We start from the raw sequence: 19894 nt of genomic DNA on the forward strand, positions 1-19894 counted from the left end.
TCTATTTCGTTCCCTAGCTATGATTTCTGATTATCCCCCAGTCTTGGAGGAGTCAGAAATGACCAGTGCAAGAGACCTTGGGTAACATCCCTGGAATATTGTGGCAGCCACAGATATCCTGGGTTCTCCAGGAAGACCTCATGGGAACCTGATTAGATTGGAGCACACTGGCTATCAAGGCCTGGCTTCAGATCAACCTGACCTTCCATTTTGCTTGGAAGGTCACAGAAAGGCCCTTTGAGATATCCCAAGAAGGTCCCCTGAATTGGCTAGTCTTGCTTGGAGACTCCAGGCCAATGGGGCAGACCCTGATTTCATCAGAGCCAGAGGGACCTAGTCCTCAGTTCTAAATTCGGGGAGTCCAGCTGTGATTTCAGAGCAGGTAAGTTCCCCCAGAATCCCTCTAGACATTTAGAAACACCAGATGTAAGTGGACACCATGGGGCAGGTTTCTACAGGAGCAAATCTAGAGCAGGTAGCTAGGACACAGTTCCAGGAAGCTAAGAGTGATTTCTGATTTACTAGGATCCCCAGCCCTTAGATTCCTTCCAAAGAGCTGGGTCTCCTCTCAGACTTGATCCAGCGCCTCTACCCTTTCCATCCCCCCAAACAAAATGACAGGACTAGTCTGCCTTTCATCATCTTCTCTAAAAAACACAAGCAATATGCTACAGACAGAATGATCTCATTTCATGAATTACCAGTTGACACCTCGGATAAGTCATTTCTTTTTTCTTAAGTGTTCTTCTCATGTATAAAACTCAGAACTTTATGATCTGACATGCTGTAAAATTCTAGTGTTCTATGATGTATAATCAAGACAGGCTACATGTACAGCTTTCTCTAGACAAATAGGGAAATGACCCCAATACCCTGGATAGCACTGTGCTCAGCGAGACACCTGGTGATGCTGCATGAGGACAAAAATAAAGATAAAAAATGCTGCTCAGAATGATACATTTGAACACTCACACATCATTTAGTTAAAGGACAAAATGAAGCTTGCCCGAGTTCAGCCTGGGGCTCCACGGACCCACCTAGTCACATCTCTCCATCTCCATTCTGCCCTGCCATACCAGCCATCTTCTCCCTCAGACCCTGGGGACATGCCAGCCAGCAATGCTGTTTTTGTTACATAAAGGAGCAGGACCGGAGGGTTTTGGTTGAGGGGTTATGGGGTTGGGAGATGGTAGCATGTTGTCACTCTTCCTGTTTTTAGCACTGCTTTCAGGATCTTCCCTCATTATATTCCTAAAAGCTGGCTTGTCTGAGCTTTGTGGGAGAACCTGCAATTTAAGCCCTGTTTCCTCACAAACTGTGTTGCTCAGAAATGAAAATAGGTAACTGCCTCTCTTAAAAGTTTAGGTTGAGAAGGCCCGTGGGCATCTTTCAGCATCAGAGAGACTGCATCCTCCTACAATCATGGAGATGGCTGGGAAGAGGGCCTAGGGTTGGCCCTGGGATGGGATGGAAACTTTCTACTCTGGCACATCACTGTATCATGGACTATAAGCTCTCAGACAGCTCTGTCCAACAGAAATAAATTGCAAGCCATAAATGTGACCCACACATATGATTTTATTTTTTACGTAATATAAAATAATGTTATATAAGTTTTATATAATTAAAATTTTTCTAGTGTCATGATAAAAAGTAAAAATATACAGGTGCAATTAATTTTAATATACTGTATTTAACCCCAAATCTCCAAAATATTGTCATTTCAATTGCAATCAATCAATACCTAAATTATTGAGATTCTCAATGTGGTTTTTTTGTACTAAATCTTTGAAATTTGATATGTAATTCATACTTACAGCACATGTCAGTTTGAACTAGCTTCATTTCAAGTCTTCAATAGCTGCATACAGATAATGGCCACCGAACTGGACAGTGTACTTCTAGAAGGCAGGTCTGACCTGATTTCCTCTGGGGTCCCCTGCATGTACCCGCTGCTCTGCTCTCACCATATATTCAGCCCTTTAAAAACCCCATCTTGCCCTTTAGGGCCCAGAGACAACTTTGTATCTCCTGAGAAGTCCTCCCAGACCAGCCCAGGCCACTGTGCTTCCAGCAGATTTTGCATAGTTATTTTAGTCAGCAATCAGGTAGGACCCTGGAGTATCTCTCCCCTTATTGTCTTCAGCAACTATTCCCCATTGTTTTTTGTTATTATTTACTGTTTCATATTTATGGAACAGCTCTCAAGTTGGACTGTAAGATCCTCAAGGGGATGAAAACATTTTAAGTTCTCTACTGTCGCTAGTTCGATACCTGCCACGTGGTACTCAAATATTTGGGGGTTGATACAAGAAATGCTCAGCTCGATTTCCCAAATGATGAAGGAGCTAATGAAATAATCTGAATGTGACAGTTGGCACAGTTCCACGGAGACTTCTATATACTTGTTAATGTTAATAATAACCTAACAGTTACCTAGAACTTACCATGTGCCGGTTCTAAGTGGTTTACGTATGTCAACTCATCTAAGCCTTGTAGAAACCCCAAGACTAGATTCCTTCATCATCTCCGTTTTCCAGATGAGGAAAATGAGCCAAAGAGTTTGTATAATTTGCACAAGGTCACACAGATAAGTAGCAGAGCTGGGATTCAAACTCATTCTGGCTCCAGAGTCTAAGCTCTTAATCATCATGATATATTGCCTCTCAACCCAGCACAAACACAAAACATATTTTTTACAACTTGCATATCAGTATGTAGCCTAAGAATCAAAGGCTCTTAGCCAGGGCGTTTCCTTATATAAAAAGAATTAAGTTAATTCAGAAAATGTAAACAGAAGCAAACAACAGGAGAGAGATGAAATTCCTTGTCCCAGAGGTTTCTCATAAATCCTCTTAAATTTTTTTTTTTCAACGTTTATTTATTTTTGGGACAGAGAGAGACAGAGCATGAACGGGGGAGGGGCAGAGAGAGAGGGAGACACAGAATCGGAAACAGGCTCCAGGCTCTGAGCCATTAGCCCAGAGCCCGACGCGGGGCTCGAACTCACGGACCGCGAGATCGTGACCTGGCTGAAGTCGGACGCTTAACCGACTGCGCCACCCAGGCGCCCCTCATAAATCCTCTTAAAACAAAAAGCAGTACACTCTTCTTTTCACAGGGTGTGAAAGGGGAAGGGGAGGGGGGTTTAACTGGCAACAAAGGAGTTGTGAAATTCTGAATGTTCTTTGATGGAGGAACCCCACTTCTAGGGATTTATCCTAAGGAAGTAATGATGGGTGTATGCTAAGACTTAACTATAAGACTGGCCGTTATAACATTGCTTATAATAGCAAAAAGTAGAAACAAGCAAAAACAGATTGAAAATTTAAAAAAACATATTCACACAAGATAAAATGTGCATCTAGTGGTATGCTGAGAAACCAGCTCTTTGAAAAAAACAAAAAAACCCCTTGATTTGTGGTATCTCATGACATCTCGCCATGGATGATCTCAAGCTACCAATGGTTTAACAATCCACCCTCAAAACCCTAAATATTTAATGATCTCAACCTGGCTCCAGCATTTCACTGAATGAATACAGAAAAAGCATCATAGAAGTTGTTCAATATGTTATGTGAAGGAAGTTTATAATACTACTATGTTGTATTTTTGGAAAAAAAAATAGATACATGGGAAAAAAGATTAAAAGGCTTATTCAAAGTGTCACTATGGCTATCTCTAGGTAATGAGATTTTATTTTCATTTATTTGTATTTCCAAATGCTTTCCCAACATTTATATATGATTTTTCTAGGAAAAAATTAATCAAGGCTCTTTCCCAGTTACAATAATTTAAAAATGACCTATTTTCAAAGGTATGTCTTAAAATAATTAAAGAAAGAAAAGAAAAATTCCTAGGCCTGCTCAGTGCCTAAGGAGCGAGAAGACTCCTAACACCACTTAAGAAGAGAAGGATGAGTGGGGGAAACCTATGTCCTTGTTACAGTGCATGCTGATCTCCTGAGTAAGAAATCATACCTCTCTGGTGGGGTAAATCATACATCCCAAGGAAAGGAAAGGTGGAATATAGGGAGTGGAAATGTGTAAACCACAGGACAAGGATCAGTCTGGTGTAGAATCTGATTCTGGAAAGATCTGTTTCTCCACCCAGGGCTCTTCCTCATCCCTCTTCACAAAACTTTTACCCATTATATTAAATCAATACTAACAATGGTCAATCACGTCTTGTCTGCCTTGAAACACTGTGCAGCCGTTAAAAATGCCTTGGAAATGCCTCTACCTGGGAGGACGTTCAAAAGATTAAGGGAAATCAAGTTATAAAGCACTATGTAAGATATGAACCCATTTATTAAGGGGGGAAACATATAGAAAAGAACCTATTAAGTAGTTAAGTAGTTGTTTCTAAGTGGTTAGGATTATGCTATAATCCTAGAAGTTATGCTTTTATGGTCTTCTGTTTGCCTAACTTGACTTTTTCTGCAGCGAGCATAGTTAGCTTTAAGAGTAATGAAATAAAAGCAGATAATAAAATCAAAACAAAAGCAAAGGAGTTCATGAAAAACGTAGGGGATTCCTAGCTCACTAGTCGCACAAGTGAAAAGTGAGTCTCACAGAGGCTTCCTCCACTTCTCAAAGCAGGAATCCCCAGGGAAGCAGGACATCTTCAGTTATAGAATGCTTTTGCTGGGGCTGGGAGAAGGGGGGAGGTAGGAGGAGGGAGGGGGCCAAGTGGAGAGTAGAAAGAAAAAGAGCAAACAGACAAACAAAAAAACCAAGCCACCTGGAGGGCTTGTTAAAACACAGAGTGCAGGGTCTGAGTCAATGGATCCAAGAATCTGCATTTCTATCATGTTCCCCAGTGACCATTCTTCAAGAATTTCTGCTCCAAGTAGAGAGAGAAGAGAAAGAGGCACTGCACAGGTGTGGGACTGAGGTTCAAAATTTGCAGAAGTGGAGTGTTTGCCATTCTTTCTAACACGAGGCTTGGTTCCCTTTTGGATGGGGAAAGGTAACATCCCTTTTTCCATGGGAGCAATATGGAGGTTCTAACGACAGGAGGGCAGATAGTGGGAATGTCCTGAGAGCCTGTTACACACCAGGTGCTGCAGGAGAACAAACACGTGCTTTCAGCTAATCCTGCCCCACGGAAAGCAAACACCTGGAAACAGAAATGTTTTATGAGGTACTGTTTCAATCTAGTGGTAGAAGGGATTTCCCTTCCTTTCAATTGGACAGTTTCCTCACTGTGGTCACCAGGAAAGCAAGAAGAATGTGGAACAGCCTGTTCTGTAACTGTGATCTTTGCTCTTTTACCTGGCTGAAGCCAACCTGGAAGCCTTCTTGCTGTCTCACAGGTGTGACCAGGGCTTCCCCTCCTTCCACAAGGTATAACACAGAAGGTTACTTGTCAACCAGGAAAGATATCCTCCACTAGTTACTGAACAGACCCAGTGGGGGAGCCAAACTACCCATGTCCGCCATCTGCAAGAAATACACAAGATACTGGCCAAACCTCAGAACCGTGGGGGCTGCTGTGGGCAGCAGGTGATGATTTTTATCTAGGCAAAAACAGTCTAAAGAAGACTAGCAAAGAGGTGCCTGGGTGGCTCAGTCGGTTAAGCATCTGACTTCGGCTTAGGCCATGATCTCACAGTTCATGGGTTCGAGCCCCACCTTGGGCTGTGCTGACAGCTCGGAGCCTGGAGCCTGTTTCAGATTCTGTCTCCCTCTCTCTCTGCCCCTCCCCCACTCACCCTCTGTCTCTGTCTCTCTCTCTCTCAAAAATAAATAAACATTGAAAAAAAGACTAGCAAAGCTTTGCATATGACGCATGTGCAAAAAATGTTAGCTGAAGTAAATAGAAAAATGTGTGTCATTAGATTGTTAGCCAAAGTCAAAGGGTAGGAAAGAAGAAGTGATGTGTTTTTATATCAGGTGGGTCCTCAGGATGTGAATTTTAATATTAGTGTAGTTATGCTCCAATTCTTGTACCTTGTGCTCTCGCTCAGAGAAGAACTCAGGGATGCTTAGTGTTCTTGCCAGTATCCTTTTTGGAATGTTCTTCCATGTAACACACAAAGATTGTAACACTAGGAGAGTTATGTGTTTCTTTTTAAAATTGGCTTAATAGAAGGAAGGAGGAGATCCCTATCATACTTCTACATCACAAACTTTCTTTCCCACAGCGATGATGCCACAGCATTGAGGCACAGCTGACAGTGGTTTGAACCAAGAGCGTGAAATTGCTTAGGAACGTAGACTTATAGTATTACCACCCAGAGGACTCACATATATTTAGGTGGGAGTCCCATCGGGATAGGGTCTATGTCTAGCAATGAAATTACCATTACCATTAGTAGCTACCTTTTTTAAACCACTTTATATGCCTGGTGTTATGCTAAGCCCTTTACATACATTTTCTTAACTCATCCTCACAACACCCAAATGGGGCCAGCACCATTATGATTCCCATCCATTCTCCCCCAGTACCTAGTGAAGGGTTGGCAGGCAGTCAGCACATAAACATCTGTCAAATGAATTGAAACGTTGTGTGTTACATAAAAACCAGAGGCACTCAAAGATAGAATGATAGGAATGCATTTCATTGGTTCATTTCCACCTGAAAGGGTACATTTCAAGAAAAGGGATAAGAAAGGAGAAAAGGGACCTTCTGAAAAAAATTGAACCAGAGGGAAAAACACGAACAGATATTTATCAAGAACATGCACACAAGCTGGTTCGGGTCAGGGATGTGACAGCCTTTGCCTTCTGTGGTCAGGATAGCCCTTCAAATAGCCCTTCCAAGCTGACCAGACAGGTCTAGTTCCAAATGGCTCCAGGCAATGCAGTCATCCCACAGAACTACGGATAATCCACAGTCAACACCTTAGTTCCGGTTTAGGGACTGCCTCTACCCTTCTCAGCTGTCTTGACCTCACCTGTGTCCACAGTATGAGAAGTCCACACCCGTGAAGACAGTAACGGAGTTGAGGAAAGAGCGCAGGAAAAGGGCTCTACTTCTGACCTGTTAGTAAGTGGCTGTATCAGCTTCCTCCTCTATAAAAGATCTATTCAGTGATCTCCAACTTTCCATGATTTAGACCCTTCTGTTCAAGAAGCCCTCCCTCTGGTTTCAGATCCATGATTTTTGTAGGGCCCTCCTTCAGGAAAAATCTGGGGTTTGGTCTGAAGGAGACGGCAGCCACTCACTCACTGAAAGAGGAGAAGCACTTCAAAGCGTAAGGAATATTTTTAGGGCAGAAGAGCACAACGGCGTCACGATTCTTGAGGGGAATGACCATGAAGTAGAATATCAGTAACCCTTCTCCAGTATAAGATATGCCTATAGTACGGGGCTCAAAAGCGAACCTCCAATGTTCACTTTTATTTGTTAACTTGAAATTTTTTTTTAATGTTCATTTATTTTTTGAGAGAGAGACAGAGAGACAGAGAGAGAGACAGAGTGTGAGTGGAAAAGGGGCAGAGAGAGAGGGAGACACAGAATCTGAAGCAGGCTCCAGGCTCTGAGCTGTCAGCACAGAGCATGACGTGGGGCTTAAACCCTCAAACCATGAGATCATGACCTGAGCCAAAGTTGGACATTTAACCAGCTGAGCCACCCAGGTGCCCCTTATTTTTTTTAACTTTAAAATAATTTTTCATAAAAACATAGTTACAGAGTCTGAATTTTTGCTTTTTTATCTCATGTTAGGACTTAACCAACTTGTAGCACATGGAACTATGGGGGTGATGCCTATGGCATTATGGGTGATTACGGGACCCACAGCTGTACCAGGGGAGAGATATTTGGCTTCCATTTCCAATTTCCACCTCATCCTACCAAACCCATACACTACCATTTCTTTTTTTTTTTTTTTTAATTTTCTTTTTTTTTCAACGTTTTTTATTTATTTTTGGGACAGAGAGAGACAGAGCATGAACGGGGGAGGGGCAGAGAGAGAGGGAGACACAGAATCGGAAACAGGCTCCAGGCTCCGAGCCATCAGCCCAGAGCCTGACGCGGGGCTCGAACTCACGGACCGCGAGATCGTGACCTGGCTGAAGTCGGACGCTTAACCGACTGCGCCACCCAGGCGCCCCAATACACTACCATTTCTACTAGGGACATTACAACTGGCACTGAGTACTGTTATCCAGGTAACCATGGATGTCCTTCTTCCTAGTCCTAAGAGAATCAGATAGGGGAAGGGACATAGGAAGGATTTGGGTTGGGGAGAGTAGGTATGTGTGGGAACTCTCCTTACATTAGGAAATCTCCTCAGGAGGCAGAAAACCTGAAAGATACACTGGAAAAACATACATGCTAAATGGTTGATGCAGTTTTCTTTGTGATACAGGCACTTCCTGGAAGATGAAGAAATGAAAGGGTATGTGCATTAAGGTCCCAAGAATTTTGTGCCTTGAGTGGTGAGTTAAATCTGTAATAGTGAATGTTACAAGGGCTGCTCTTTGAGGTTACTAGCACCTTCTAAAGGAACTTGATGTCATGCTTTCACACATTAAATTCAGTTTATAAAATGAGCTATATTAATTTATGGGCCATAGAAAAGGCAGTCACATCAAGTCATAAGGTCCCTGTCTAGTGATTCTGGGAAAAGGTAGGGGAAAAAGAGAGCTAACAGATGATGATGACATGGGATGCCCTGTGGAGCCTCATAGCCCTTACCCAGGCCCCATGATGTCAGAGTCAAGCTGGAACCCAACTGCCCACGTGGTGAAAAAGCCATGGGAATGTGATCCCAGCATCTCCCCTGTAAGCTGATTCAGTCTGCTTAAGTCACCACTCCTCTCTCTCTTTACCTCTGAGATAGTTAGACTCCTAAACCTGGCACTTGCAGCATGAATGGGGACACACAATGGCAGGAGGGTTTGAGATGCAAGGACAGTGATACAGTAATAAATATAAATAAATCCTGCACACACTGTGGAGAAGCAGAAGAGGACAGCCATCAGGAAGGGTTTCCAAGAAGGGCACTTTTGTCCACATACTCAAAGTTAATTACAAGTGGACTAGAAAATTAAAGGCTCTAAAACTGGCTTCCACCTAGCAAGGTCAGAAAGAATTTCTAGGCTCCATGATCTAAGAAGTCACAAATTTCAGTCTGCAACACAGAACTTAGCAACTTCCCGGTGATTTGAATTCCTTTTTGTCTCTGAAACAAGGTGTTTTTTAAAAATTTAAGATAACTGAAGGAGAATCCAGAAGTGACCCACTTCTTCAGGCTTAAAGGAAAGTCTAAATAGCCTTTCAGCAATCCTGAAACTTCTCACAAAGTGTGACATCAATGATTAATCAGCTTTCGGACGCACACATGCTATTATCTCACGTGTGGCTATTTTTCACTTTCAAAAAGGCAGTTATAAATGTATTTGCTGTCTTTCTTTCTTTGCACCTGATGTCTATTTCCAGCCTATCCCTGGTCTTCAGTTTTTCTGCTCTTCAACACCAGTTTCAGGGTAGGGAAGAAAGATCACCTCGCATCAAACCCCTTTACCATACTCATACTCAGTAGAGCCAAAAACTGGAAGAGAAAACAGATAGTTGATTTCCTCACTTTTCCAAGTCAAAAGACAAGCTCAACTAATTTCACTCATGTTTTTCTCAAATACGATATTTAAAAACCACACAGGTATATCACTAAAACCTTGACTCGCCCTTGTGCTAACAAGTATAGCCACTTAGGATCCACCCAGGGAAAGTCCAGGATGCCTCACTTAGCTTTGGGTCGATCAAAAATAACCAGAACATTCCAATTCCTCTTTTCTTCGGGCTTTAGAAGGACTTGGCTTAGACTTTCCTCAGCCCTTTGAATTCTGAGTGACTGGCAGCCAGTTGGGAAGGCCCCTTGACTTGGGAACCTTGGTAGTGGTTCTGACCCACTAGCTTCAGAGTGCAGCTACTGGAACAGCAGGAGCCAAGTTCTGTGAGGAGAGAGAGAGGCCAAATAGCCAGCTGCCTTTATTTAAAAGGGAAGCTACCTTTCAATTGTATGAAGTCTGTACAACCAGAGAAACTGGTTCGGCTGAAAAGAGAAGCAACCGTCCCTGGTTGTGCTGCCCTCCGCTCCAGTCAGCCTCTCAGATTTCCCTCGGTCCTGCTCCGTGTTGCAACTGGGCGAGCTTTCTCCCACAGCGTTCGGGGCTCTGTTCAGGCTCAGTACAAGACTTATCTTTGCAATCTGCTTCCGAATAGATGCCTCCAGTCTGGGTGGAGACGCAGATCTCTCTTTTCTGTTGGAGCGGACCTAGGGAGCCTCGGGGTAGTGCCCCATACCTCAGATATAACCACCCTGCCACTGAGGCCAGGAGTTCTTTAAAGGGTGGATATCTCAGCTCCCCCTCCCATCTTCCTCATGTCTCCCATCTAGGAAAGAGTAAGGAGTAAAGTGGAAGAAAGTGACGAGGCACCCACTTCTGTTACCCCCCTTTCTCCTTTTATGCTGCTTTCACTGCTTGGGTCTTTGGCTTCCCTCCACCTTCAGCTGAGGGTCAGTGGTGTCCTGGAGCTCTGGCTTGGCTCCTGCAACACCCCCCTTCCCTCTCACGCCCCCTCTGCCAGCCACAGAGCCTGCAGCCACAGCTTTCCCAGTCCTGCAGGCAGGAGGTGGGCTCCCCGCCCCACCCCTACTTCCTGGGCCTGGGAGCTGGAGGGGAAGCCGGGGCAATACACAAAGCAAAGGGTTGAGAGACCCCAGGAGAATTCCTCTGCAGGGAAGCTGGGGCTCCCACACATCTGGATTCAAGCAGGCAGCTGCAGGAGCTTTAGAAAAGCACTGCCCAAGTTCCCGAATTCTGCCTTTTGACAGGAAATGGGTTCCCAAGAAATCCTGCTTGTAAACCCTTCCCCCCGAAAGCAGCCCAGACTGCAGAGCAATCCCACCCACTCAGATTCCCTTTGGTCATTTCCTGCTTCCTCTCCTTTCTAATGCCCCTTTCCTTCAATTCCCAGCCTTGGTTTTGAATGTTTCTGAACTAGGCTTGGATGCTGGTGAGGGTCCCCGGCCCTCAAAGATTCCTTCTCGATCTGAATTCTGGCTTTTAGAGCTGGCTACCACACAGTTTCAGCCTGTTCTAATTAAATGCAGAGACTGAGAACCTAATGCTGGCATTATGAACCTTAATGACTTGGGAAAAGGTCCTTCAGATTTAATTAGTTTTTGTAGCCTTGTATCAGCTCAGGATGAGGACTGTGTCAGGTCTCTGTTGTATGTGGCGTAGATGATGATGAATGAAGTTTATTTATCAGTAACTCAGAGAGAAAGCTGCATCCGGACTTTGTCAGATGAGGATGGCGACGGAGACTGGGGCACTGTAAATTGGGGTGGAGGCAAGAGGTCCAATAGGCGAAATTTAAAAATGGCAAATGTCCAGTGAGAGGCTATATTCTCACTTCTAACCACACAGAAACAAAATCTCTCTTGCTCCAGCCTCCAAGCTGAACTGTTAAAGTGTCAGGGACAGTTTTAGGAACATATGTCAACTCTGTCTAGGAAACGCCCGATTCCTTTTTCAGGTGAGGCTCCACAACTGATAGACCTCTCCGTGAACCTTCTCACCATTTTGCTTTGCAGGCTGAGTTTGGGGAAATTAGTTGCTTCCCGCAATCTCCTCAACAACATTAAAATTAGCAGAATAGTTAAATACAGCCCTAATTGGGTACATAGAGAGTTCTTGGTTAATTAATGAGCGAACCTCGGCCCAGAGTTGCACACCCAGCTGGCCTGCGAAAGCCCAGGCAAAGAAAAGCCCGCTCCAGTCCCCAAAGAAAATTGTCACTTGGCAAAAATAGTTCCTAGTGTAGAGACAAGTGTCAAATACATTCCTATAGCTAGGAGTCACTCGTTAATCCTTCCGCTGAGATCCATATGTAAATGAGATGAGGGAAGTGCGACTCGGCCACTACTGGGACGCACAGCCCCAGAGGGCCTCCTCCCCATCCCCCCCGCATCCCCCCTCCCCCCCGGCAGGCTGGAGTCCTGACATCCAAAGTCGCTGACAAGTAAGTAACTGAGTTGCCAAACTGCAGCTCTGCCTCCGAGTCCGAACTTCCCCGCGAGCGAGCCCGCTTTCTGCTGGGGAAACTGACGCGACCCCCCTGGCCCGCCCACCCCACCGCCTCGCGGTCCCGGGCTTTGCTAAAAGAAGGCGAGAACGCCAACAGCTACTCACCTCTGCACGGGAGGCAACAGCAGCACTTGGCAGCAAAGAGCCACCCCCAAGAGGGACCTCGGGTGTAAGCGCGGTCGCCGCCCTTCATGCTGCCGCTCGACCCCAGCGCTCCGGCATGGCCCGGGCCGCCAGCAGAGGGTGGGAGCGCGGCGGGCAGGAAACTTCAGCGCCGCGGCCGCGAGCCAGTTCTCTCCCTCCTCCCGGCCGGCCCGCCCGCCGTCCTCTCCCCGCAGCGCGGCCGCCGCTGTTTCTGGGAGCCACAGCCACCTTGGGGAGGAGGGGCGGGGTGCCGGCCTGGAGGGAGGGCCTAAGGGGGCGGAGTTCCAAAGTCCAGCTGTTGGCCGGAGTCTCCGCCAGCGGCTCTGCTGTGACCCTGGGCGAGCACTGGGGGGGGGGGGCGGTCTGGGGTATACCCCCGCCTCCGGCACACAACAGGTGTTTCTCCTCGTGTGCAGCTTCCTCTCCTCAGCTTCGGTTTAACATATACAACCAGATGAGGCCAAGGAGGTGGGGCAGGAGCAGATTTAGAAGGCTCAAGACCCAATAATGCCTTTTCTCTAACAGATTCACCCTCTCCTTCCCCTCAGCCTGGGAAAGGAGGACGTCCCCTCCGCATTGAAAACACCTTCACTTAACCCTCCCCTTTCCCTCCTTTCAATAGTGAATGCTAATAATGATAATAGCGCCGGAATTTTTTCTAGGCTCCGCGCCCCTAATGATGAAACCCAAAATTCAAAGCTGTTTTATCGCCTGCTAACCGTTTGACTTTAGGCAAGTCCCTTCACTTTTTTGATAACCAAATTCCTCATTTAAAAAATAAAAGGAGAAAGAATTCTTATGTTACAGGATTGCCAGTAGAATTTTAAAAGACATGTCCACGCAAATGCCTGTTAGATGTTTAAGAGTCCCATCCCTCCAACCACACCTAATGGGTCCACCATTTCTTTACTTATTTCCCTAAGCTTTTCCTTTAAAAATATTTTTCATATTTAAGGACATATATCCCTCACTCGCTCCGCGAAATCCACCTGGATCACATCCACCGGACCTTCCTATGAACCACTGTGTTTATCACTCACGGGTCACCTCTCCCATCCCCTTGTGTCCAGATTTAGGAAAAAGGAATTTCTGGAGACATACAACACTCATAGAGAGGGCCCACTGATCAGAAAAAAGGGAGATCTGTGAGAGGAATCAAAAACAGAAGGTGATCACTCAAGGTAACCAATTCCCACCTGCAAGAAAGACAGCCAGGGGACAAGCCTTTTAGAAGTGACTGGGATCTGGGGCTTCAGTTCTCAGTTTGAACCATGTTTAGATCCAATGTTGCAGCACCTGCCACATGGTTGGAACCCAGTAGATGCTCAGTAAATAACAGCAGCACCACTTAATGAGTAACAGTGGCTACCATGTATTGAGCATTTATTTGTGCCAAGCACTCTCCTCATTGCTTTGTACACATTAACTCATTTATACACACACACACACACACACACACACACACACACACACACCCCTTAAAAGGAAGGGTCCTCTTTTATAACTGAGGAAGCTGAATGAACTATGATAAGGCTTTGATGGTTTGGGCCTAAAGAGAAACTCTAAAGAGCTTCACCCCATAGAAACAGTAGAACCTAGAGTCAGAATCTAACTTCTAGTTTTGCCACTGCCATTTCCTTGATAGCCTCTCCTGGCAAGGGTTATATAAGAATCTCATCGTTGAGCAGGAAATATGCCCCTGGTAATCCACATACAAAACAGAGAAATAAAAGTTCAAATTGCTCATGCAGCCTGCACCCCAGATTCCTGATTCACTGATCATCCTATTGGTCAGTCTCATCTTGCCAGCATGAATGACTTCAGGATCATAGTTATCCTGGATTCCAGTTCTGACCTGTGGCAACCAACACATACTGTTGTCTAGTTCTCTCAAGACAAAATTCACTTTGCTGTCCTTTCCAGTGCAGAGCAGATAATTGGCCAGAACCTCAGCCCTTCTAATAAAGTGAGCTTTATTTGCTTGTGATCCACTGCATGGGGCTATGATACAATAGTCTATATTTGGTCTATCTACCTAATCCACCTCTCTGGATACTTCTCAGGCATTCTGACAGAAATTGAAAGATGTTTCAAAATTGCTTGGTAAACACTTTTTCAGTTAAATCTTCCTTCTGGGCCTTTGTGTTCAAGTTACCTTGATCACTTTTCTGTCATAATCCTTTGCAAGAGGCTGATGACATCATCTTGCAGAAACTGGCTTGAGTTAGATGTTTGTGGGAGACCCAGCCTTTACTTCAGAAATCAGAGCATGAGTAGGCCCTAAAGTAGTCTTAGTCTCCAAGAAAAGAATCCATCAGGCATATTTCTACTGGTCCTTATAACCCAGGATCCATCCTATTACCAACACAAAGATGTAAAACCATTAGGAACACCAACCCATCTTAAGTTGATAAAGTCAACACATCCAATGGAGATTCATTCTGGGGTTAGCACCAATAACTCAGTAACCAGTAATGCCAGCCTCAGTATACCAGTGATGTCTACAATCTGACAAGAAAGTCTTGAACACAACTGAGACAGACTGATTGCAGACCTATTCAATAATTCAGCAAGTACTTACTGAATGCCTACTATGTGCCAGGCTCTGTTCTAGGTAGTAGGTCTACATTGGTGAACAAAACCAATCCCAGCCCTGTGGAGCCAGCTGTTAAGAAAGACTCACCAAGAATGTGAAAGAAAAGGGAATCAACATCAGATACCTAAGTTTTTTTTTTAAATTTTTTTTAATGTTTATTTTTTAGAGAGAGAGAGGCAGACTGCAAGCAGAGGGAGGGGCAGAGAGAGAGAGGAAAACACAGAATCAGAAGCAGGCTCCAGGCTCTGAGCTGTCAGCACAGAGCCCAATGTGGGGCTCAACCCCACAAACCATGAGATCATGACCTGAGCTGAAGTTGGTTGCTTAACCAACTGAGCCACCCAGGCGCCCCTCTGACCAAGTTATGAGTTGAGGGATTTAAGAAAATAGATGCCTGCTTCTTCTAAACTTCATCTATATGTTTTATGGCAATGTCCTCAGGACAATTTAAAGGGGATGGTAGGGAAATGGTTATTAAACACTGGTGCCTATAGAATCATCAGAGAAGCTTTCAAAAATTCTAGGCATTCATATATGAAAAGCTCACAGCTAACATCATACTCAATGGTGAAAAACTAGAAGCTTTCCCCCTAATATCAAGAACAAGACAAAGATGTCCTCTCTCATCACTTTTATTCAACATAGTACCAGAAATCCTAGCCACAGCAATCAGACAAGAAAAAGAAATAAAATGCATCCAAATTGGTAAGGAAGAAGTAAAAGTTTCATTATTTGCAGATGACATGATACTATATGTAGAAAACCCTGGAGACTCCACAAAAAAACTGCTAGAACTGACAAATGAATTTGGTAAGGTTGCAGGATACAAAATCAATATACAGATATCTGTTGCATTTCTACACACTAATAATGAAGTAGCAGAGAGAGAATTAAGAAAACAGTGTGATTTAGAATTGTTCCAAAAGTACTGAAATACCTAGGAATAAACTTAACCAAAGAGGTAAAAAGGCCTGTGCTCTGAAAACTATAAAACATTAATAAAAGAAATGGAAGATGACACAAACAAATGGAAAGATATTCCATGCTCATGGATTGGGAAAACAAATATTGTTAAAATGTCCAAACTATCCAAAGCAATCCAGATTTAATATAATCCCTATCAAACTACCAATAGCATTTTTCACAGAACTGGAACAAATAATCCTAAAATTTTTAAGGAACCACAAAAGACCATGAATAGCCAAAGCAATCTTGAAAAAGAACAAAAAAACTGGAAGTATCACAATCCCAGATTTTAAGACATACTACAAAGCTGTAGTAATCAAAACAATATGGTAGTGACACAAAAATAGATACATAGATCAGTGGAACAGAATAGAAGCCCAGAAATAAACCTGTGACTATATGGTCAATTAATCTTCCACAAAATAGGCAAGAATATACAATGGGAAAAAGACAGTCTCTTCAACAAATGATGAAATGGGAAAACTGGACAGCTACACGCAAAAATAATAAAATTGAACCACTTTCTTACACTATACACAAGAATAAACTCAAAATGGATTAAAGACCTAAATGTGAGACTTGAAACCATGAAAATCCTAGAGGAGAGCATAGGCAATAATTTCTTTGACATTGGCTGTAGCTACATTTTTCTAGATATGTCTCCTGAGGCAAGGGAAGCAAAAGCAAAAATAATCTATTGGGACTACATCAAAACAAAAAGCTTCTGGAGCAGCTGGGTGGTTCAGTCAGTTAAGCCTCTGACTCTCAGTTTTGGCTCAGGTCATGATCTCACCATTTGTGGGACTGAGCCTCACATTGGGCTCTGTGCTGACAATTTGGGGCCTGCTTGGGATTCTTTCTCTCTGCCCTTCCCCTGCTTGCATCCTCTCTCAAAATAAATAAATAAACTTAAAAAAAAAAAAGTTTCTGCACAGCAAAGGAAACAATCAACGAAATAAAGACAACCTACTGAATGGGAGAAGATATTTGCAAACAATATAACCAATAAGGGGTCAGTATCCAAAATATATAAAGAACTTCTGGGGCGCCTGGGTGGCGCAGTCGGTTAAGCGTCCGACTTCAGCCAGGTCACGATCTCGCGGTCCGTGAGTTCGAGCCCCGCGTCAGGCTCTGGGCTGATGGCTCAGAGCCTGGAGCCTGTTTCCGATTCTGTGTCTCCCTCTCTCTCTGCCCCTCCCCCGTTCATGCGCTGTCTCTCTCCCAAAAATAAATAAACGTTAAAAAAAAAAAAAAAAAAAAAAAAAAAAAAAAAAAAAAAAAGAACTTCTATAACTCAACATCAAAAACCCCACAAATAATCCAATTAAAAATGGGCGGAAGTCACGAACAAACATTTCTCCAAAGGAGACAGATGCCAACAGACACATGAAAAGATGTTCAACATCACTTATCATCAAGGAAATGTGAATCAAAAACATAATGAGATATCACCTCACAGCTGTCAGAATGGCTAAAAAGAAAAACACAAGAGGGGCTCCTGGGTGGCTCAGTCAGTTAAGTGTCCAACTCTTGATTTTGGCTCAGGTCATGATCTCACAGTTCATGGGTTCAAGTCCCACATAGGCCTCACTGCTGTCAGTGTGGAGCCTGTTGGGGATTCTCTCTCTCTCCTTCTCTTTCTGCCTCTCCCCACTCACACTCTTTCTCTTAAAATAAATACATGAACTTAAAAAAAAGAGAAGAAAAACACAAGAAACAACAAGTATTGGAGAAAATGTGGAGAAAAAGGAACCCTGGTGCCTTGCTAGTGGGAATGCAAATTGGTGCAACCAATGTGGAAAACAGTAAGGAGATTTCTCAAAAAATTAAAAAGTAAAAATACTGAGTAATTCCACCACTGGGTATTTACCCAAAGAATACAAAAACACCAATTCAAAAAAGATATATGCATCCCTATGTTTATGGTGGCATTATTTACAATAGCCAAATTATGGAAGCAGTCCAAGTGTCCATCGATAGATGGATGAATACAGAAGATGTGGTATCTGTGTATAGTGGAATATTACTCGGCCATAAGAAAGAATGAAATCTTGCCATTTGCAACAACATGAATGGATCTAGAGAGTAAAATGCTAAGTGAAATAAGTCAGAGAATGACACCATATGATTTCACTTATGTCGAATTTAAGAAACAAATGAACAAACAGCAAAATGAGGCAAACAAAAAAAAACCCAGACTCTTAGCTGTAGAGGAAAAAGGGATGATTACCAGAAGGGAGGTGGGGGGATGGGTGAAATAGGTGATGGTGATTAAAGAGTTCACTTGCCATGATGAGCACTGGGTGTTGTAATAGAGTGCTGAATCACTATATTGTACACCTGAAACTAATATAATGCTGTATGTTAATTATACTGGAATTAAGATAAAAAAATTCTAGGCATTAGTTTTTTTTTGTTTTTGTTCTTTGTTTTTAAGTCTCCACAAGTGATTCCAGGGCAGAACAAAATTTAAGAATTGATGCCCGAGGTCTTCCTCCCCCACCCCCTGGAGATTCGGATTGATTCACTCTTTTCACTTATTTTTTTTTTTCTAAAGAAAGGCAGACGGCCACATGCAGCACCTCCTTTGGATGTGTCTGGAGTCTCAGAAGACTGACTGCCCTATGTTCTTCTACAATGGACTTGAGAGCTTCTTTAGAGATTCTAGCAGGGGGGGCACAGCTACTCATATACCCTTGAGTGAAGAACGGGTCCTCCTCTATCAGGAAGGTCGTCCACTTCAACCAAGCACTCAGCTGTGGGAGGGATGCACGTGGAATGGTGAGGAAGGAAGGGGACACTGGCCTAGCCAGCCAGAACAGCCGAGAATCAACCCTGGTGATTAATGGGGTGACCACAGCCAGATCGTCCTCACACCCTCAGATTAATTCACTTTGGGTGCATCTAGGCATCAGTATTTTTTTTTTAATTATTATTTTAGAGAAAGAGAGAGAGCAAGCAGGGTAGAGGGGCAGAGGGAGAGAGAGAGAGAGAGAGAGAGAGAGAGAGAGAGAGAGAGAGAGAGAGAATGAATCTTAAGCAGAATCCACGCTCAGCAGGGAGCCCGATTCAGAGCTTGATCCCACGACCCTAGGATCATGACCTGAGCCGAAATCAAGAATCAGACACTCAACCTATTGAACCATGCTGGTGCCCCTAAAGTTTTTGTTTTTGTTTTTTTTTTATTTTGAGAGACAGAGTGAGAGAGCACAAGCAGAGGAGGGCAGAGAGAGAGAGAGAGAGAGAGAGAGAGAGAGAGAGAGAGAGAGAGAATCCCAAGCAGGCCCCACACTATCAGCGTGGAAGCCCAATGAGGGGCTCAAACCCATGAACCTGAGATCATGACCTGAGCCAAAATCAAGAGTTGGACACTTCGGCGACTGAGCCACCCAGGTGCCCCTCGGCATCAGTATTTTTAACAGTTCCCCAGGTGTTTGTAACATGCAGCATAGTTTGAGAACCAGTAATGTAGTAGTTTCCAGACTTGAGTGTGCCTCAGAATTACCTGGAGGGTGAGTTAAAACGTGGATGATCTGGCTCCACTCCCAGAGTTTCTGATTGAGTAGGTCTGGAGTGGGGCCTGAGGAGCTGCATTTCTACAGGTTCCCAGGGGATGCTGATGTTGGTACAGGGGCCACACTTTGAGAATTAATAGCATAGAGAATTTCCCCCCATGTGTTTGCAACCTGTGCTCCCTTCTTTTTGTAATAGCATCTTGATTTTTCTTAGAGGAAGTAGCCCTCATCCCTTCTCAGACCATGTTTTTGGGCAGAGCTGACATCATTCCCCGTCCACCCTCCACTTCAAGGATGACCCTATGACCTGGGCTTTGCCAGTCAGTCAGTCACAGGGATTGGTTCAAATTTAACACATGACCCAATTTTAGCCAAGGAGCATAAACAGTGAGCACCTAGCAAGAAGTACAAGGAAGGCAACAATCTCTTCTCACAAGATTTCTAAGTTGGTGGAATATTATTTTTTTATTATTTTATTTATGTATTTTATAATATAATTTGTCAAGTTGGTTTCCATACAACACCCAGTGCTCAGACCAACAAGTGTCCTCCTAAGTTGATGGAATATTGACCTAAAGCAGCTGGAGACCATCTGCCCATAACCACATAGGAAGAAGCTGCCTGAG

General features: G+C 43.9%; 1 protein-coding gene across 4 annotated transcripts in view; it reads right to left on the reverse strand.

Moving 5' to 3' along the window:
• The window catches only part of LOC115523298 (kalirin-like), a 116837-nt gene extending 104440 nt beyond the window's left edge, over positions 1–12397 (reverse strand). For 3 of the 4 annotated variants that reach the window (XM_030329210.1, XM_030329208.1, XM_030329209.1), the window contains exon 1: positions 12153–12391. In XM_030329210.1, the coding sequence (XP_030185070.1) occupies positions 12153–12240 (88 nt within the window). In that variant the 5' untranslated portion in view covers positions 12241–12391. Of the gene's footprint in view, positions 1–12152 lie in introns of all 4 variants that reach the window. The other variant, XM_030329211.1, reaches the window with a different exon arrangement.
• Between the last annotated feature and the right edge of the window lie 7497 nt (positions 12398–19894).

The sequence above is a fragment of the Lynx canadensis genome, chromosome C2, assembly GCF_007474595.2.
Source record: "Lynx canadensis isolate LIC74 chromosome C2, mLynCan4.pri.v2, whole genome shotgun sequence".
Classification (NCBI taxonomy): domain Eukaryota; kingdom Metazoa; phylum Chordata; class Mammalia; order Carnivora; family Felidae; genus Lynx; species Lynx canadensis.